Source organism: Canis lupus, chromosome 6, assembly GCF_011100685.1.
Source record: "Canis lupus familiaris isolate Mischka breed German Shepherd chromosome 6, alternate assembly UU_Cfam_GSD_1.0, whole genome shotgun sequence".
NCBI lineage: Eukaryota > Metazoa > Chordata > Mammalia > Carnivora > Canidae > Canis > Canis lupus.
Window position 1 is genome coordinate 15,419,617 of NC_049227.1, and position 21,057 is coordinate 15,440,673.

At 60.3% G+C, this 21,057-nt stretch overlaps 1 protein-coding gene across 5 annotated transcripts in view; it reads right to left on the minus strand.

Moving 5' to 3' along the window:
* Positions 1-235: 235 nt before the first annotated feature.
* Positions 236-21,057, minus strand: part of ELFN1 (extracellular leucine rich repeat and fibronectin type III domain containing 1) — a 66,910-nt gene continuing 46,088 nt past the window's right edge. For 4 of the 5 annotated variants that reach the window (XM_038539658.1, XM_038539659.1, XM_038539660.1 and 1 more), the window contains exon 3: positions 236-3,471. In XM_038539658.1, the coding sequence (XP_038395586.1) occupies positions 708-3,182 (2,475 nt within the window). In that variant the 5' untranslated portion in view covers positions 3,183-3,471 and the 3' untranslated portion in view covers positions 236-707. Of the gene's footprint in view, positions 3,472-3,711; positions 4,104-21,057 lie in introns of all 5 variants that reach the window. The other variant, XM_038539661.1, reaches the window with a different exon arrangement.

Genomic DNA, 21,057 nt, shown 5'->3' on the forward strand with positions numbered 1-21,057 from the left:
GACTGAGGAGAAAATCCACAGCAAACCAGGACGAGGCAATCGTGGAGGGGAGCCCGGCGGCCACGTGGCCACACCTCCCACATCTGGTATTTTATGTCTTTAAGAGAACTTTACTTTTATTATTTTTTTTCTTTTAAAAAAGGAAGAAAATAAAGACAGAGAGGAAGATAAAGAAGGCAGAGAAGAATCATAGAGGAAAGATAATGAAAAAAAAGTCCCCTCCCCCACCCCCAACCCCAAACACAGTTTTCTCAAGTCCCTGGTGTGTGTGTGTGTGTGTGTGTGTGTGTGTGTGTGCGTGCGCGCACCCAGTGTGTGTGTGGAGGCCGCAGCTCATCTTGTGTTGTGACTGGCAGCGTCGCCCCCTCCCCACTCTCTCTGCGGGTCCCAGGCTTCCACACTGGCTGTGTGCATGTCTGTGTGCACACGCATGTCTATAAGCGTGTTTGTGTCTGTGTGTGCACGTGTATGTGCATGTGCGCATGTCTGTGCGTCTGCACGGGTGCACACATGTGTATGTGGGCACATGTGTATGCACGTGTGCGTGCGTCTCTGTGCATGTGTGCACGTGTGTGTGTGTGTGTGTGTGTGTGGCATTGCGTGGGAGTCTCTGGGTTACGAATAGCTGCAGTGGGTCTTGTGTCCTTTTTGGTCCCGTGGGCGTCACGAGTTCCGGGGAAGGTGCGGGGCGGGCGCCGGCCGCGGGCTCAGGACTTGTGCTGCGCCGACACGCCCTTCCAGTAGTCCAGGATGTCGTGTAGGTCCTCGTCTTTGGCGAACTGAACCTTCTTGCGCAGGGCGTGGCCGGCCGCCATGAACTCCTCGTCGTCCTTGTGCCGCCGGCGGCTCAGTCTGAAGCGCTCCCAGATGCTCTGGGAGGCCCTGCAGGTGTACTCGGGGCTGGAAGAGTAGCTCAGGTTGTGGTACTGCGGGGACAGCTGTGAGTAGGCCAGGTCACGGGGGCGCGGCCGGGTCAGCGGCTCCAGGATGGAGGCCTTGCGGCCACCCAGGCTATCATGGGGCGGGGGGGCGGGGGGCGCGGGCGGCTCGGCGGGGTGGGAGCCGGGGTACGAGTGCCGGTGCTCGCCGTAGTGGCGGCCCTTCTCGGCCTCAGCCCGCAGCACAGCGGCCGCGGGCGTCACAGTGAGGATGGCGTCGGTCGCGGGTGAGCTCTTCTCGATGTACTTGGCCTCAGTGGCGGCGGCCTTGTGCGTGCCGGTGGCCTCGGCGCGGAAGGCTCGCGGGCTGCGCACGGAGCCGCTGGACGAGGTGCTGGCGCGCGGTGGGCCGGTGGCCGCCTCCACGCTATGGTGCCGCTGCAGGCCGTGGCCGAAGGCGTCCTTGTAGACCGGGGACAGGAAGCCGTGCTTGCCGGCCAGCGGCTCCGACAGCAGCACCAGCTGCGGCTCGGCCGCGGACACGGCCCCGGACTTGCCGCCCTGGAAGGAGGTGGCCTCAGACTTGAGCGCATCGATGCAGTTGTTGATGATCTGGTTGACCTTGTCCACCTCCTTGGCGATGGTGGAGATTTCGGCCACCGAGCTCTGGCTGTCGGGGCCGGGCCGGCCCAGCTCGCAGTCCCTGCGCTCCGCCTGGTCACCCGTGCGTACCTCCATGTAGTTGCCCTTGCTGGCCTTGGGCGTCTCGCCACTCTCCACCAGCTTGTACTGCTCCACCTCGCTGGCGGTCGCTGGCAAGTATGGGATGCGGGTCACCGCCTCGGGGCCCAGCAGCGGGCCCTGGGACAGTGGGGCCAGGCCGGGTGCCTCCATCTCGGGCCCGTACTTGAGCTCGATGATGGTTTTCTTCAGGCTGCCGGCCGCAGCCGCCTTCTTGTGCTTCTCCTCCTGGCGCCTCCGCCGGCGCAGGCAGTAGTAGACGGCACCGAGCACCAGCACCATGCCGAAGAGACACCCCAGGATGGTCATGATGTAGTGGGTGGCCGTGGACGGGCTAGGCACGGGGCCCGGCGGGCTGGGCGGCTTGGGCAGGCCGATGGTAAGGCAGGTGTGGTTGTGGTGCAGCCCGGAGCTGGTGGACACCACACAGTAGGTGTAGTTGGTGAGCGTGTACAGGTTGGTGAGGCGGATCTCCTCCTGCGGCTTGGTCAGCCTGGACACGGTGGATGAGCGGCTGTTGTTGAAGTGCTCCAGAGTGTACATGCGGGTGAACGGGCTGGGCAGCTGCACCATGATGGTGGCGGAGTTCTGGGTCAGCTGCTTCACCTTCATGAGTGGCCGCGCCTCGGCCTGGGGGGCCAGTGTGGGCAGTGCCACCAGCGGCGTGGTGCCGTCGCCGGAGAAGCATTCGTCATCGGCACACGGGGCCTCACTGGGCTCTGGCGGTGGTGGCGGTGGCGGCGGGGGTGGCGAGCGGCCAGGGGGCAGACGTCCAGGCACCGGGTGCGGCTCGGCCACGTAGGATCCGTCGGTGCACACGGACTGCAGCTTGCTGAGGATGCTGCGCTGGCCGTGGCGGCCCTGGCCCAGGAGGAAGTAGCCGGAGTAGAGCGGCGGCGACTCGCACTGCATGCGGTCATAGGTCTGCGTGGCGTTGGTGAAGGCCGCCAGCCAGCGCAGGAAGCCCAGGAGCTCGCACGAGCAGTAGAACGGGTTGCTGTAGAGCTCGCACACGGACAGCTTGGCCAGGCCGGCGAAGGTGGCGCTGTGCAGCCGCTGGATGCGGTTCATGGACAGGTCGATGTTGATGATGTTGGGGCACTCCCAGAAGGCGCTGGGCGTGACCACCTCGATGAGGTTGGCCTGCAGGTACAGGTACTCCAGCTTGCTCAGCCCACGCAGCACGCCCTCCGTCAGGTTGCGCAGCCGGTTGTAACCCAGCTGTAGCACCTGCAGGTTGAACTGACCCGAGAAGGCTCCGTCCTCGATGTAGGCGATCTCGTTCTTGGTGAGGTTGAGGTACGTGAGGTTGCCGAAGCGGCTCAGTGAGGCGTACTGCACGCTGCGGATGCGGTTCTCGTTGAGCCGCAGGTCCACAATGGTGTTGTTGATCTGCTGCGGGATGGCCTCATACGGCGGCTGGTTCTGGCTGCAGATGGCCAGCCACACGAAGCCCTTGTCGCCCTCAATCAGCCAGCAGTCGCCGTGGGCCAGCCCGCCCGCGTGCAGCAGGGTGGCCGCCGCCATGCACACCCACAGCACGCCCCACCGGCACCCGGCCATGGGGACCGCCTTCGCGGGAGACCCCGCTTTGCCTGCCCAGGGGGACTGGGTGGGAGGCTGGGCGGCAGCCCCCAGAGGGACCGAGGGGTGGGAGGGGAGGGTGCGTGCGCTCTCAGGGGCGTCCTGTCCCAGACCGCATGGTGGCGTGGCGCGGGTGCTGGGAGCGGGCCGCCTCCCTCACTGCCAGACGCCCCTGATCATCTGCCCGCGTCCTGTCGAGGCCCTGGCTTCCTCCCCCATCGGCCTGAGCGTCCCGAAAGCTTCACCTTGCGCCTCCAGCTCCGTGGTCCTGTGGCAAGACAGAAAAGGAAAGCAGTCAGGAGATGCTGTGGCCCCGCGCCAGGCCCAGCCGAGCTTCCCGGTCAAACAAGGAGGCGCATTCGGGGAGCCCGTGGGATGCTGGGATGAAGCAGGGTGACTGAGGTGCTCAGTAGGGGTTGTGCTTGAGGAAGGACAGTGGAGAGAAGCCCCAGTCCTAAGCCCTCCCTGGGCCCTACCTCCGTTCCTCTCGGAGTGGACAAAACCTCACCGCTTGGCCCAGCTCAAAGTGATGGTGGCTCCGGGAACCAAGAACCGTGTGCCTGGCTCAGGGCCCCTCAGGTGATGGAAGAGAGGACATCCTCTCCCGGGAGCACTCACGGCCGCCTGCAGAGGGTGCTTTGAGCCCCGGCTCAAGGGTCCTCAGCTGGCAGGATGCAAATCCTTCCAGAGCCCTCAGGTCCGGTCGCCTCAGGCTCCTCTGCAGGGAGGTGCAGGGAGGCAGCTGGGCACCGAGGACGGCTAGGTTCTGGGCCTGAGCCCTCTCACCAGGGGCACATCACTCCTCTCTGGTCCTCATGTCCCCAAATTAGCCAGCTGGATGGTCCCTGAGGACTGGAGGCTGTCACCACCCCTCCAGTGCCTAGATCTTGGCAGAAAGGCCTGGAAGGAAGGAGCACCTCTGCCAGGAATCCTCCAGGCACCCCCCAAACCCCTGCCCAGGCTCAGGCGAGGACCGAGCCCTCCCAGCCCTGCCAGCCAGCTCCCAAGTACACGATGTGAGGTGCTGGCGCCCCCAGCCCCGCTGGCCCCTGGGCATCCCCAGGCTGGGCCCTCTCCCCCGCCCGTGTCCAGCCAGGGAGCGCCGTGGGCAGGGAGATGTGGCTGGACGCAGCTCCCCGAGGATGCCTGCCCCAGCTGCAGGAGGACCTCCAGTCTGCGGGACCCACCCTCTGCCCCTCGTAGATCTCCCGCAGGACAGACGAACCGGCGTGTGTTTCCTTGTTAATATTTGGATTTATAGCGGCCTCTGCAACTGCTCTGTGGCCTGGCCGGCAGCCAGCTGAGTGTATTTCACGGATATTGACGTTCGCAACTAGTCTGTACTGAGGCAGCTTAAATTAGGGAACAAAATATAATGATGTGAAATGGATTTTCTTCCCCTTTGGAAACTTCATAGAGCACCATTTTGATCTGGCTCCTGGGGAAGAGTCTATTTCTGATTTGCAGAGAGGGGACAGATAGAGATCAGACGGGGTGGGCCCCGATGCTGTGCGATGCCCCGCAAAGCACTGGGTCTCTCTGGGCCCACTCGCAAGTGGCTCCAAGGGTAGGATGGGGCAGGTCTGGGTCGCCTCCCCGCCCAAGGGAGGAAGCCTGTTCGGGGGATGCTGGGGTCCCTGCACGGCCTGGCTTCTGACTGCCCATCCACTGTCCTGTGGGGAGCACAGAGCGCATCACCGTCATGCCACACCTGCCCGCCTGCACCACGTGCCCGCACGGCCGGCGCCTCCACCAGGGGACCCGTTCCCCCCAACGAGCAAGTGCCTCTAAGGCAAAGGGTGGCAGGTGAGGGAAGTGTGGGTCAGTCTGGCTCCTGCCTCCGGAAGCAGGTGCGTGGAGCAGGCCTGTCTAGGAAGTGTGGCGCCTCAGCAATGCTGATTGTAATCACCTTTAATCTCTTGCTCAAAATAACCCAAAGTCAAGTTAAGGAGGATTACAGGGCCTGAAGAAGCCTTATCACAGGCAGGCGCCTGCGGAGGAGGGATAGGGGCCCCCTGGCTACCAGCCTCTCCCTGCCCCCCTCCCAGGGCCACTCGGCACCGTGGTGGCGGCTGTGCCGCTGCTGGGCTGACCTGGGGGCTCCAGAGAGCTGCAAGTACATGCGGGTTTGTGGGCGTGTGGGCTTGCACACGTGTGCTGGGCTCTGTCCTGGGTGCACACACAGGTCTGCATGTGCGAGGGTGAATATGTATCGACACGTGTTGGGAACCATGTTAGTGCATGTGGACACATGTACCTCTAGTGAACACGGCTCTGTCGAAGCATGCACACGTGGTGTGCCAGCATCTGTGAGACCCGCCAGCCCAGCCCTCACCACTGCTCCCGCGGGCACCGCCCATCCCAGTGTGATGGTCCGGGAATGTGGCACCTGTGAGTGGCACGTGGTTCTAGGGACAGGTCTCGACTCCACCAGAGTGGCCTGTGTGTACTGAGCGGGGCAGCGCTGGACCCTGGCCCTGAGGACGGGGCATGTCTCCACCCCGCTGCTCCCTCTGGCCTGGCGGGTGTCTTGCTCTCACTTCTGGGCTGCGGGGGAGCCAGGCCTATGGGGGATGGGAGTCTTCTCTCACCTCACCTGGCCTCAGGTGGAGGGATATGCTAGGAGTCGGGTGTGACCCTGCTGGCTGGTCCCCGCTGCCCCTTTGATAGCTCCCAGGACCTGGCGTCAGAGGGACCCCAGGGTTCTCCTTCCACAACGCACTCTATAGATGAGAAACTGAGGCTTTGTCCAAGGTCACACTGTGAGTGGCTCCATCCTCCTCCTGTTGGGGGGGGCGGCTGGGTGTCAGCACCAGCAGGTGCCTCAACCTTCCAGGAGGCTCCCTGAGCATAGGAGCTAACACCCCAGGGTATGGGGGACAGGATGCCGTCCAACGGGTCTTAAGAAACACCTGCCCGGGGAAGTGGCCGAGTCCCCTAGAAGGGTTCTGCTTGGATCACACGCCATCCCCAGGACCGCCCCCCCAACTTGTTCATCGATTAGTCATCTATAAGTGGCTCCAACACCAGCCCCTGCCCCCTTTACCGCTAATTTCTCCACATACACACACCTGTCCTCTGCACCTGGTCACTCATTACACAACTGTACCCAGGACACCTGCAGAATGTGCGCTGGGCCAGTGGGGTACACAGGCCTGTGTCCCAGCAGCCTCCACCCTCACCTGCCCCTCATCCCACCCGTACCTGCTGCCCGCTCCCCTACAGGCCTGGGATCCTTTCACCAGCTCCTCCTCCCACAGCATCAGTGTCTCTCCATCCACACCATCCCTGCCAGCTTGCAGGGCTGTCCAACAGGATGAGCCCTGGCCCCGTGTGGCTACTGGGCATTAGGACTGTGCCTAGTGGCTGTCCTACTGGACAGCATAGTTCTAGAACCTTCCACAGGAACCGCTCGGCCAGAATACCCTCCAGCCACTGCCCTATCTCCTTCCCCCCATTGTGGCTGATTTTCTTGAAAGGGCTGCCAGCAGTTTTCCAGCTCCAGCCGCTCCAGCACAGCACCACCCTGCGCCCTCCGAGCAGTCACCGGCAACCTGTCTTGCCAGCTCGAGGGGCATAGTGTGTGTTATTTCTCCTGGCCCCACAGCATACCTGGCCCAGGTAACCAGCAGCCCCTTCCTGGAGCTCCTCCCACTCCTGGTCCAAGCTGCTGCCTCTCCCGTCAGTTCCCTCCACAGTCCCGGGCACTAGGCTCTGACCTCAGCCTGCACTTCTCTGCTCACTTTCCCAGTGGGGTGTGGGGGGTCTCAAGCCCCCCAGTGTGTCCAGCCCCCTGACGCACAGATGCCTCCCTCAGAGCTCGAGCCCACCTGCACCACATTCCTCAAACCCAAAATCGATGCGCCGCCCTCGAACGTGCTCTGCTTTCCCCCCACTCCCTTGCTCCTGATGCCCAGCCCAGAAGCAAAAGTGTCCACTGCACCTCACAGGGTTTCTGGAATCTTGTTGGGGCCCCTGCTACTGCAGCCACACTGGTCCAAGCCACACCACCTCTTGTTGGGCTGATGCCCATGGCTCCCGCCTCGTCTCCTGCTGCCCAGCATCCTCTCTCCCCTGCACAGCCACAGGGGCCGTGGAGCACTGTCAAGGGATCCTGCCAGTCCAGCATCCCCGCCCACGACCCTGGATGACATCCGTTCTTCAACAAGTGGAGGAAAACCCAGGCTCCCCCAGGACCTGCCAGGCCTTGCCTGATGGGGCCCCATCCACCCGCCCACACCACCCCCGTCCCTCTAGCTGCAGGGCCACTGTGCCCCGTTCCCTCCCCACGGCGCTCTGGCTTCTGACCCTACAGCTCACCCCACAGTGCCACCCTCCCCCCTGATCCAAACAGCACCCCTGCCTGGGACTTGCTTATTTACTTCCCTATTCACTGCTGGTCTCCCCTCGCCGGGACACAGGCTCCAGAGCAGGGGCCCTGCGTCCTGCCAGCTGCTGGACGTCTCCGGCCCCAAGTGGCTCCCCGCAGTTCAACAGAGAAGGGAGCCTGGGACACTTCAGCTCTGAAATGGGAATAAAACCTGCCTCCCGCCACCACCACCCCCCGCCCCCAAGGCGCTTGCTCCTTTCCCAGATCACCACCCCCTTGGCTTTCTTCAGGCCGGTGAGAGAGAGCTGCAAGGATACACACTGCCCACGCAGCCACACGTCCCCGTGGACACTCCAGCCCTGGCCTCCTCTGACCTGCGGATTGTGACACATCCAGCAGGACTAGGAACACAGGTCTGTTTGACGTCCTCACTTTGCAGAACAGCAAGCTGAGCGCCCCACACATATCCTGTGTTTGCCCTCACGTGCCCCCACATGCGTATTCATGTGTGTCTGTGGGGGTCTGACAGGGGTCACTGAGGTCAGCTGGCCTGAGGTCACTCAGCCACCGACCCCACAGCTCCCTGTCGAGGGTCCACCTGGCTGCCGCGGTGGCATCTAGCCCTATCCCGGCCTGCGGGGAGGGGTAGGTGCTCACAGTGGGTCCCCAGGCAAGGGTCTGGGGGTGGATACAGCCGGCCGGGGTGGCCAGCACTCCTTGGTCCCTGGGTGTGCAGATCTGGGGGCACAGATGGAACCTCGAGCAGAGATGGGGAGGCCGGATTCTACTGAAAATGGGCTAGGTGCTGAGCTGCTCTGGAGAGGGAACACTGGGGGACCCCACGGCGACTTCTGGTGAAGAGCCCTGTCTGGCAAGCCATGGGAGGGGTAAGCCTGCCCAGCAGGTGCATTCACACGGGAGCCAGTGGGCAGGCTGCGGCCAGGGGGCCCATCCCAGGTGGCGACGCATCAGGTGGCCATTCAAAAGCACCTTATTATAGGGAGGTGGGAGAGAACGAGCACGAAGAGGACCCTAGGAAGGAAAGAAATCTGGCTCCTAAAGCAGCATCCTGCCTGGATTGGGGGGGCGGCTGTCAACAGCTCAGAGGGGGGCCCCAGCACACCCACCCCAGGTGGCAGAAAATACTTAGACACAAGCATGGGGTTGTCACACACACATCTGGTCCAACACCTGCCTTGTTTTTTACACCAGACATCGGGTGTCCCTGAGGCACGCACAGACCGGCGGGAACGAGACAGAGGCCTGCGTGGTGCCAGGAAGGTGTGGCAAAATTGAGGGCAATCAGGGAAGGCTTCCACTAGGAGGTGCCATTTGAAGGAATTTGTTAGGCAGTGAAGAGGGGTTGAGGAGCATGAGCATCCGGAGGAGCACCACAGGCAGAGAAGGCGGAGGCAGAAGGCACGTGTGATCCGGGAACAGCCCTAGTCCGGGGAGTGTGGGGCGTCCAGGAAGTGGGCAGTGATAGGCGATGCCGTGGCGGGAGCCCCGGGACCGGCGTGGAGGGGCGTGGTGGCAGGACAGGACAGGACAGGAGCCTGGGCTCCCCGCTCCTGAGGGCTCCAGTTGCGATGGTGGAACTGGGCTGCGGGAGGGACCCCTCCTTCTTCTCAGTCCTGGGGTTGTGCAGAGAATCGGCAGCAGCAGGGAGGACCTGCCCGAGCCTGGACTGCTCCCGGACTCAGTTTCCCTCCCTGTAACGTTAAGCAAAGGGCTGGGCCGGGTCTGGGCCGGGTGCCTCCAAGGGTTCTTCTGCACAGAGGTGTCCAGGGCCTCGTGTGCCCCGTGTGGGGTCTGTTGACCGCACGCCCGCCCGACCCTCCTGACGCCCCCACGAGTGCGCTCACGCACGCTGCCCACGGTGGGGAGCCCCTCTGCCGCCCAGGGGACGACGGCTCGGTGCCCGTGAGGCTGGCACCACGTCTGTTCCGTCACCTCAACCCTGCAGCTGTGCTGCCACTAATGAAATAAAGAAATATGGTGGTTCCAGGCTCTTAAACTTCTTATGGCCGGATTTGCATAATCACCACAGCCATGCCGGACGGGAGGCATCTGCCTAAAAATACCGTCCCTCTGCTCGTCACTGCACCCAGACGGGCGGCCAGCGCCCAGCCAGGGATTCTGCTGAAGGCCAGACTCTGCGCGTCCAGAGGGAAACGGGCCGAGGGCCAGGCGCATGGGGGGGGGGGGGGGAGATGGGTGGAAAGTGATAGATCGGTAACTTTTTACCGCCCCAATGTTTGGCCGATAGATCATGTTTACTGCTAATGTTTGTCTGCGGCTGCAGCTTGGCTCTGCGGCAGAGCCTTCAGGGTCGCGACAGGCACGGCTGGGAGGTGTGACCACAAGGCGGACGGCGCGGCCTAGGGCCAGCCGAGCCCATGTGGGGCCAGGCCTGCCCACCCTAATGCCAGGACACGAATGTTGGCTCTGCCACACTCTGGCTGTGTGACCTTGGATGAGTCACTTAACCTCTCTGGGCCTGCTCCATCCTCTGGCCAACGGAGATCCCCCGGGCAGCTCCCTGGCAGCCCTATGGCGAGGATTACATGACCGTATCATTTGAAGCTTCCAGCGTGTTGCCTGGTACAGGGATGCTCTATGACTACATTCCCTTCTCCAGCAGCCCCCTGGCCTCAGATGGATGGAAGAGGGAATGCACCATTCAAGGCCATGTGGGTGGACCGAGCAGGCCAGCTAGACAGGCCTTGTGGGGTTTTCTACTTCAGTGAGCCACTTGCCCTGGTGCCGCCCCACCAGGGCCCCGTGAGTGCTGTCCCCGGGCTCATCGCCCACCTTGAACCTGCCTCTCTGTTCCTGTTCCCTATTTATCCTCGGAGGCTGGCACGAGCTGCCACAGTCGGCGGTCCAGCCGTGCTGACTCAGCAGGGCTGGAGTCTCAGGACTTGGCTACAGGGTCGGTCTGGCAAGCCCCCGACCTCAGCTGGCCTGGGCCTAGTCCTCTGGGAGGCATAAGGTAGAGAGTCTGTCACCCACACTGTGCCCTCCACCCCGCCAGGATGCAGAGGCTGCTGGGGAAGGGATAGGGCCTGGGAAGAGTGTGGAGCGCCCACCCAACCCACCCGCCAGGTGCCCCTGGGTGGTCCACAGGAGCCCAGGCCTCAGGGGCCTCAGTCCACCTAGCGAGCGTGGGATGAGCGGCGAGTGTGCAAAACGGCGGTACCCTCACATTTCCTCCAGGACCCCATATGCAGCGAGTGTCTCTGGCATGGGAGCCCCTTCCCCGACGTCCAGGGGGGTATCCCCCCCAGTAAGACAGGTAGAGAAACAGGCTCCAGAAGCCTGGACAGCCAGCAAGCCAAGGTTTCCCCAGAGTAAGGCAGGGGAACATAGCATCCACGTCCACCACACTGCTTGTCAAAAATGCAGAATCCGGCCTCACCCCTCAGTCTCCAGAGGAAACCCTGGAGCTGGAACCTGAGCTGCGGCCCAGGGCTGTGTGTGCACAAGCTCCAGCTCCCACCTGGCCCAGGAAGGTGGGCTCGGGTGCCCAGGGCAGCAGACACCACGAGCAGGGCTGGGGGCCGGAGTCCTGCCCCCCCACCCCTGTAACGATGCCGGGCTTGCTCCCTCCCTCCTCCCGCAGGCCCCGCAGCTCCGGCTGCTCTGGAGTTAATTAGGGATCCAAACATTTAATGGTCTGTTATGCTTCCACTGGGCATCTTTTTAAATTAAAAAACATGATGTACAGCACTGTTGGAGGGAGAAATCACTTTGCGATGGTTTCCTGCTCCGGCGCTGGCAGGGACCGGGAGAAGGTGGCTGGCTGGCCTCCAGGGAGGCCGGATGACGACGCGTGACCCTCTCCAGGAATGCCGGTCCACCCCCCTGCCGTCGGGAAGCATGTCACCGACTCCAGGCAAGGGTCTGGGTGTCCAAAGGACACCTGGCACCGTTCCCCATCACACCCTCATAACCCTGGCAGCGAGGAAGTTCTATCTTTAGGCTGACCCGAATCTCTCCAGTTGTGTTGAGGGATGGCCGGACGGAGACTCAACGTGGAGATTTGCCGGTTGTGCTCTCACCAGTGGAACCTAGACAGAGAGTCCTGAGCTCCAGGAGCCCATTCTGAGCCTGGGGATCCCGTCCTGGCTCCCAGCTCCGGTGGAGGGCAGGACCTCCACGCAGAAGGCTGGAAGGGCCTTGGGGCACACAGCTCCCTCTCCCCACACCCCGCCAGCTGGGGCCAGGCACCCAGATGTGGTGACCATGCCCGTCAGGCCTGCCTCGAGTCCCCATTGCTAGGATTTTTTACTCCTGGCCACTATGAATCGTACCAAAGATTCTGGGCATGGTTTTCGAGTAGAGGTTGAGCAGTTAGTCCTCAAATGTTACGCTAATGAGGGAAACCAGGTACGAAGCAAAGTCCAGTCGAAGAGGTGTCAGTGATGCCCCGTGGGCTGGGATGGAGCCAGGACCCGTCCTGGGTACCTGGGCTGACCGTGCCGCCGGCTGTGTCTCAGCGGTTCCTGGGCTGGTGGGGGAATCGGCTGCTCTGGCGAGGGGGGCTGGCGAGAGTCCAAGGTTAGGTGCAGAACAGCCAGCACCGCCCCACAGCAACCAAGGTGTCTCCGCATCAGAAATGGGGCTCTCTCCCCTGTTACTGGAGCTATACCAGGGGTCATGATGAACCCTGCCCCCCTGGCATTCCCCAGGGCTTCTAGACCTCCTAGGGGATCTGTTACTCCCACTGCCATGGTCGGTACTGCCAGAGCCTGAGAGGCCCTGTCTCTCTGGAAGGCACCCCCTCCTCCTGGGCACCTGTCAGGAGGCCGCTGATGGCCCTGGGGCTCCACGTGAGCTCTGAGAACAAGACCCCCTTTCCTTGCAGCCCTTATCCCTACTGGGCCTCAAGCCGGCATCCCAAGAAAGAGGCTTCTGGAAGGGAAGCCAGCACCAGGGGCCGGCCTGGGCCACAGACTCTCATTTTTAATTTGTGTGTCATCAAGTCAAAATACACACACACACACACACACACACACACGGTGTCCAGTGCTGGGTAGCTTGAGGAACCCCGAGCCATCCTAAAAGCAGATATCACCTCTGTCTGTTTACATCTTTATGGTTTGAATTTTACATTTAACTTTCAACCCACCTGGAAGGTATTTCGCTGGTATAAAGAAGGAGTAAAATCGATTCCCCCCCACCAACAGGCAACAAATTGTCCTGACACCATATAGTGAATAATCCATTCCCTCGGTTGATTTGTGACGCACCATCCCTCACCCTGACCGGAGTGTGCTTCCCACAGGGCAAGCCTGGTCAAGCCTGTCCTCCCCCTGCAACCCCACGTGGCTCCCCAGTGCCCTCAAGACAGTCGGTGTCTCCCACAGTCCTTGCCTGCCTCTCACCACCCCCACCTTTCCTGTTAATGTGATGGTCAACCTGCTTCTCTTGCATTTTCTCCAAGCTGCCCCACCAGATGCTCTCTATTTGGACTCCTGAGTGGGGCTGGGGTCTGCCCCTGCAAGTCCACAGCTGTGCTGCAGAGCTGCCTGTCTGACCCTCCCCATCTGTCCCTAGGCTGGAGGTGCCTGGCTCCAAGGACTGCATCTTCTGTGGCCTTCTCAGGTCCAGAGCAGGGCGTGAATGGGGGTTGAGCCTGTGAGGGGACAGCTCTGTTGCATCGAAGGCCCCTCACCCCTCACGTGACACCTAGACAGTCCCGTTTGCATCCCCGTAACTCTGTAACTAGCTCCTGTATTGAGGACCAAAGACATCCCTCCTCCTTTTCCAGAACCTTTGCTCCGTTTGCATATTCCTCCAGGTGAACTTCTACAACGATTTGATTCAGCTCTTCAAAATGCGCTGCTGAGGCACGGAAGGGCCTGCATGGAGCCTACAAATTAATTTTGGAAGAACCTTCGGGATTGTAATATCCTGGCACGGCCTGTCCCACGATGCCCGCTTTCTCTGGTCTCCCAGGAAACTCCACAGAGTTCTTCATAATGATCTGAAATTTTTCTTGTAAATGTATTCCTGGGAATCCCGTGGGGTTTTTCTGTTGTTGCCACTGCGAGTGGGGACCATTTATTTCATTATGTTTTCCGACTAGCTGTTGTTGCTAGCACAGATGAGAATAATTGATTTGTGCGCGTGTGTTTTATATCCAGCCCAGTACCTTTGCCGAGGTCGCAAATGGTCCCCTTCAGTTGTTCTTTCGATTTCCTTAGGTCTCAAATCAGATTGCCAGCAAATGACTACAATTCTTTCCTATAGACATCCTGTTTAATTCCGTTTCATGTCTTATTGCTATGTCCAGAATTTCTGGACAATGATAAAGGGCACTGTTGCTTTTTTTTAATAAAAGTTTTTGAACAGGAATCATGAAAAATTTCATCATTTAGCATGATCCTGGCTGTGGAGCTGAGACCCTATTTCTTTACCATGATGAGAAGTTATCCCTAGTTCTGTTTGTTACTTTAAGATTGGAAACTAACCCTAGATTTTATCAGATGCCTCTTGTCATTTATCCACATGGCACTGTGGCCAACCAGTTGATGCTGTGTATTATATTAACAGATTTCCCCAATATTAAGCCATCTCTGAATTCTTTTGATAAATCCTACATAATAGGGGCAGATTATATCTCTAATATTCTGTGGAATCAGATCTGCCTGTGTCTCACCAAGGATTTTTGATCTACTCACAGGTGAGAACTGTCGTGTGGGGTCTCATTTCGGAATCGTGTTTGCAGTCTGGGGTTTGGGCCATTCTCACTTTCCCCTCTGGGTGATTTCCTGCTGACGGCAGCAGCTGCCAACTCAGGCGAGACTCCCGGGTCTGAGAGCTCAGGGCCCCTCCACGGTGAACATGCTCCCGGAAGCCGCATGGACAAATACCATGAGCCACTTTATCAAGTGAATGTCACCCCTGATCTGTCTTTCGTGCTTCTAGATTTTCATGATTCAGAGTTGGCTCAAGGCAGAGTAAATGGCAGAGAAATCTGCTGGGAAAGCTTACGCCAGCCTGGTAGGCATCTTGTTTGGTGGATTACAGTTGGCCTCTGGGAGGCCCCAGCCCCCTCGGATGAGGTTAGGATTGTGAGACCCCTGCAGGGTCCCCTAGGGTCCCGTTCCTAGTCACTCACATGTGGTCAGGTGGACATCACATCAGGTGCCGGGGGCATGAGGAACACAAAATGGGCAAAGGCCTGGACCCTCTCAGAATGTCCACTCTGAGGAGAAAAGCCAAATTCCTGCAGACATGAGGGGCTCGGGGTGGTGGCCGTGGCAGGAAGGACGTCCCTAAAGGATGGCACAGTTTCACCTTCTGCTCTCTGTGTGGGAACCCTGACTTCCCCCTGCACGGGATGTGTGTCTGTCTCTGCATCCCTCAAATCTGGGTGGCCCTAACACCACGCTGGCTAGCAAGCGCTGGCCAAAGAGAAGCCCTGTCTGTCCTGGGCACAGTCCTCGGCCACCTGGGCAGCTCCGTTTCCATCTCTTGCACGTAGCCACCACCGACAAAAACCACTTTCTGGACACTACGTGCTGGAGAAGCCAGAGGCGTGTGGGAGGATCTGGGGGTTTGCTAGAGAGAGTGCCTGGCTGCAACGAGAAGGCGAGCCGCCCAGCTGAGCCCACCCTGGATGCCCGCTCCATGAAGCTATGAGGCTCGGGTGGTCTGTTACGTGAGCAGGACCACGAAGGGGTGAGCCCTGCATCCCCGCGCCTTGCCTTCCCTGTCTGTCACAGGGAACTCCTTGCCCTCAGACTCCAGGGGTGCCAAGATCGTGAGACTGCCAGTCCAGAAAGGGGGTGCCTGTGGCGTGGGGGTCAGGGAAGGCCAGTCCACACCCGCTGTCCTGGACACACAGGCTCTGACCCGCATGTGACTCGGGACTTGTTGCACTCCAGGTCAGCGGTTTGTGCAGCTGCCTTAACTTCTGAGGCTCGGTTGACTTTGCTGACAAATGGAGCCACAGACACCGCTCACAGGGCCATCACGACAGTAAAAGCAGTGGGGTCTGTGAATGACCAGCCAGGACCCCATGTGGCAGGAGTTCCCAGAGGCAGGGCTCGTGGGGTGTGAACCATCCGCCACCAAGTCACTTAGACTTCTCTCTGGGAAATGGGAACAATCAGCAGACCCCGTGGGCTCACCGAGGGCCTGGGCAGGAGACATGTGTCCCTTTGGCACCATGCTGGGCCCCACAGGGCCATGTGAGCCTCTGGCTATCCCCAGGATTTGGGGACGGAGGGGTGGAGAAGAGTGGAAGCGAAGTCTGGGAGGTGCAGCCAGTCCTGGGGAGCCTGAGAGCTGGGTTGGCGTCTTTTCCCGGGGAGATGCCCCTCTGCTCTCCCCGCCAGCTCTCAGAGTCCATAAAAAATCAATCTAATGACACAGCAGACATTAATTATAGCTGCAAGACCAGGAACAGAATTGATCTGAAAGGGGCTGCTCTGCTGTTAGTCACCGAGACACTCTGGGGGCTGGGAGGTGGGGGTGCTGTGTGGTGGCCAGGGCTCAGGGATGGGGCCATGGAGCCAACCACAGCCTGTTGCCCAAGATGGGGCCGGGGGGCTGGGAAGTGGAGGGATCTGAGTCTGGCCCTGCCTCCCCCTGGTTTTCGGGGCCCCAGATGGATACTGCAAAGGGGCTCCCTCCTGACAGCGAAGGATGGGGAGGACCCAGCGGAGCCCCCGCCAGATGGCATCAGGGAAGGGATAGGGTCAGCAAGCTGAATGTGGAAGCAGAAGAAAGTCCCTGCAGGAGCCCAGGCAGCCAAGACCCACAAGGGGACGTGGACTGGTCCCATGTCCCCTGAGGAGGGGGCATCCTGGCCATTCACAGGTGTGGCCGGGCCTGTGGTCCAGCTGACCCTGCCCTGGCTGCCGGTGCCTCCTCTTGGTGGGGACACAGGCTCTTCTCTTCGGCACTATTGTCAGTACCCAGGGGTCGCCACCCGCACACTGGTCTGTATTCTTCAGGGGGTGGGAGAGGAGGCGTTGAGGGACCCTCTCTGGGCTAGAAAGGACTCCAGATCCCCTTGAGTGCTGGGGCCCCTTCTACCCACACCACGTCCCTGAGATCCAGGGGTGCTGGAGGGGCCGAGAGACAGCTCTGGGCAGGCTTTCCCTGTGTGTGTGACTGGGGGCGGGGGGCTGGAGCTGCGTCTAGCTGCCCCGAGCCTCCCAGCATATGTCTGAGCAAGAAATCCGGCGTGGTCCATATGCCGGCTGTTATAAATAGAGCCTCTCGTGGAGGCTTCAAAGGGCCAAGGTGAGTAAAACCTGGAAGCGGGGAAGCATTATGGGCAGGGGGCTGGGCACCCTCTGGCGAGACCACCGGCTGGGTGCCCCCCCCGGGGTGGGGGGCTGGGAAGCCAGGGTGTACAGCCTGAGACCCGCAGAGGGTGTGGCCGTGTGTGACTGCGTGTGCGTCCCCAGAGTGTGACCCCATGGCCGTGGACCTGCCGCCTCCCCACACCGCGCTTCGCATGCACACACCCACACCGCACACACGAGTGTCTAATTATTGTTTCACGGCGGGCAGGAGTCCGACCGCCGGAGCAGCTGGAGGACATTCAATTCTCAGCATAATTGACAACGCTGGAAACCACCCAAGTGGGGTGTGAGGACGCGCTCCCCTCCGCGAGTCTATCCTTCATCGCCCCACACATTACAGAGGGAGCGGTCCTGCTGTGGTTCACACGGCCTCCTCCCCCACTCCGCCTGCCTGCCTCACTCTGGGCCTCCGTCTGTCGGCTGTCCCTCTGTCCGTCTGTCGCCTGGGAATGCACCGGCCACCCGCCTCGCTGCTGTGCATAGAGGGAGCTGCATCCCTCCTGGCTCCATCTCCCCGCCGCCTAGACGCCGGGACCCCTTACCTCCAGGCCCCCCAGTGCCAGCCCAGGGTCAGCTGTGGGTGGGACTCCAGGCAAGGCAGCCTCCCTCTGGGACAGAGCACCTCGACCCCAGTGGTCACCACCCCATTCCCTGGGCTGCCCGGGGGGTGCTGGGAGGTTAGGGGGCAACTGCCCCTCACTCCCTCACCCCCAAGGGCTCCTGGAGGAGTCTGACATTCGTGGGGCCAGGGCCTCCTGCAGGGACTAGAGCCAGTTATCAGGGGTGCACAAGACAGGGCAGCGCCTGGGTGGCAGAGTGACAGCGGGCATGGAGGGAGATGCAGAACACGCCCAAGGGCCGGGGCACCCACGGGCTGTCTGGGGTGGTCTACAGGCTCTGTCCTCACCAGCGTGAGCAGCAGCCTGGATGAACTCTGAGAGCCCGCAGGAGACAGGTGCTGCTGGAGGCCAGGACCAGGAGCCGACATTCCCTCCAGCTAGCTAATGGGTCACATCCACCTCAACGAACTACACAGGGTGAAAACCATGCCAGGAAGGGGTCAGCAGAGAACCATGGTGCTATGTCACCCACAAGGAAAAGAATGAGGCAAGAGCCAGTTGAGCCAGTCAATGGGGTCCCCTGAGAAGGGAACTCTGGCTGACTTAACAGAGATACAGCAGGTAGAATAGAGGAGGTGAGGGCAGCCCGGGTGGCTCAGCAGTTTAGTGCCGCCTTCAGCCCAGGGCATGATCCTGGGGTCCCGGGATTGAGTCCCACATCGGGCTCCCTGCATGGAGCCTGCTTCTGTCTCTGCCAACCTCTCTCTCTCTGTCTCTCTCTCTCATGAATAAATAAATAAAATTTTAAAAAAAGAATAGAGGAAGTGATAATCTGGCTCTGTGCAGCACCGCCCAGCCTGTGTTCAGAGGGTCTGGCTCCAGACTTTAAGATAACCAGAGCCCACACTCTTACAGCACATACTAGGTGCTTTTCTTCTCTTAACTTCTTTAGTACTTGGATTAATCCCATGAAGTTAAATCCCATGAAGTACTGTTGTTATGCATTTTACAGGAGAGGCACAGAGTTGTCAATGAACTTGGCTGAGTTTGCACAACTGCTGAATCGTGGGGTAGGATTCAAACCTCAGCAGCTTGGCCCTGGAGCCCCTGTGCATAGGCTAATGTCCTGTGGCCACCAGGCCCAGGCAGGCACACCTGAAGGTGAGCTAGTGAGCTGGTGGAGCACGGATGCAAAGCCAGGTGGTCTGAGGAAAGGCGGGTGGGGGTGTCTGGCCTGGAGGTGGGGCCTCAGCGCACCCCCAGCTGCCGAGCAGGCTCCTCCAGGCCCTGCCGGTGGACCTTTCACCTTCCCAGAGAGTTCTTTGAGCCTGCTCATGACAGTGTGAGCAATGCGGGCTTGCAGGGAATCACCTAGGTGGCATTATGCAAAGGGAGAGGTGCACGGAGCCCGTGAGCCAAGTGGCTGGGCCTGGTGTGTCCTGGCGCAGCAGTGAGAAGTGTCCAAGGACACGCACTGGACCCGAGGCGTCCACCAAGAGAAGGGATTGGAGCGTGGCGCAGCCATGCACAGCAGAGCACTACAGGGCAGTGAGAGGGGGCGAGCCGCGAGCCGTGCACTTGGCATGATGCCTCTCCTGGTGCGAGCCGTCCAAAGTACCCGCCGCTGCACCTGCCGCGGGTGGAAAGCTCTAAACCACGCCAGACGGTGTCTTTGCAAATATCTGTGCACATGAGGGCAAAGCATAAAAGAAAGGGTGAGAAGCACCATTGCAAACTTCAGCAAAGACCTTACTGCCCAACAGGGACGGGGGGGGGGGGGGGCCCGCCGGAGCGGCCTGGAGACACGGTGCGCCCGGTGCTCCTGAATCACACACTTAATCATGGGAGGGCGGTGAATCTCACGTGGTATGTATTTTACCATGATGACAAGTTTAGAAAGAAAGTGAGGGGGAGCCAGGCTGATGGGGGCACGCAGGAGCTTCGGGGGCCAGTGGACACTTGGACGCGGGCCTTCTCGTGCCCTCCCGGGGCTCCCCTGTGTCACAGGCAGCGTATGGGGATTAATGTTAAGCTGGAGGGGACAGCATTCAGGTATTCATGGTATTATTCTTCATACCTTTAGCTGTATTAAATATTTCATATTTAGTGAAATATTTATTAGAGATTCCTTAAATATTTGAGGTATCTTGAATATTTTATAATACATTTTTAAATGTTTTGGGAGGGAAGGGGCTGCTGTGTACAACTGAGCTTGCCGTCGCCAGCAGTATGCAAGGAGAGGCGGGATGTCAGAGAGGGCACTGCCCCCGGCAGGGGGTCCTCAAACCAGGAAAACTGTCAGAAACACTATTGTTGTGAGCTTCTACAAACCAGAGACCTCCAGGACCCACCTCCACTCCTGATTCAATAGGCTAAGGGTAGGGCCCAGGGGTCTGCGTTTGTGCCACACGCCCTCTGAGCTTGTTGGAACCCTGGTTCTGGTTCGTGCTTTGTTTTCTGTGGCCCTGAGGACCAGCTCAGCTGATGCCTGATGCCCGGGGCGGAGGGGCCAAAGGCTGTTCTTGTCACGGCCACTGAGCACAGAGTCCCTCCCTCAGAGTGCCCTCCTCCACCCTGAGCCCCACCTGGCTTTGGCCATGCACCGAGGAAAGGTCTGATGGACCAAACTGGGCTTCCTGCAAATGGGCAAGCTGACCCGTGGCCATGATGCTCTAGCATCTTCATCTGGTGGACAGTGTTTCAAGCACCTATGTGCCAGGGCAAGCGGGGACAGACAGGTTGCCTACACAGCAAGGTGCCTGAGGAACCACATCAAGAGAACTCCCCAACTTTGGCCTCTGCCTTATAAGGGCTTGCACTCAGGCCCAGAGAAGGAAAGGGAGTGTCCCCGGGTCACACAGCAGGGTTGCAGCACAACCTGGACGAGGGCCTGTTCTCTTGCCCACTCTCCAGAGGGCTGCCTGTACCCCGTCCCAAGGACCCTGGGGGTGGCACTGTGACTGGGGTGAGGGGCAGGAGGAGGCTGAGCAGCTGCCCCTGTGGCTGCTTCCCTTCTGCCTGCCTCTCCACTACCCACCGGGGCGCTGGAGCAGAGCGGCTGAGAGCTTGGGCTTGCAGACAGAGTTGCCACCTGCCCAGTGGCGGCCTTGGGCAAGTCACTAAATCTGTGTCTCCACTTCCTCGTGGGAAGCCAGCAGCGGCCCCGCAGGGCGGGGAGTCAGTTACAATAGCGCCAGCCACCTGCCATCAAACGTCTGATGTTACAGGTGCCGATGGACGTTTAACTAAACACTATCACACATGACACAGCGACACGAAGGAGCAGATGATCATACGCTGGTCCTCGCTCTGTTGGCGAGAAAATAGGCTCGAATGCGTGGTCAGGTTGGGATTGGGGGCCAGGAGAGAGGCCGGAGGCAGCTCCTGGGCCCGAGGAGGTGCAGCTCAGCTAACTCGGGATTTAGCGGCGGCTGATTCCCATAACGAGACAATGTCCACGTTATATAATCAAAGTAACGATACCAGCGATTCTGTGAAGGAGAGACCCAAGTACAGAGACAGGGAGGGAGGCTCAGGGGAGGAGGGGATCCAGCCCCAGGAGGGGATGGGTGGTCCCCATGAGGAACTGGAGCAGGGAGGGGCCCTGAGGACCTCGGGGCCCCAGCCCCATGCTG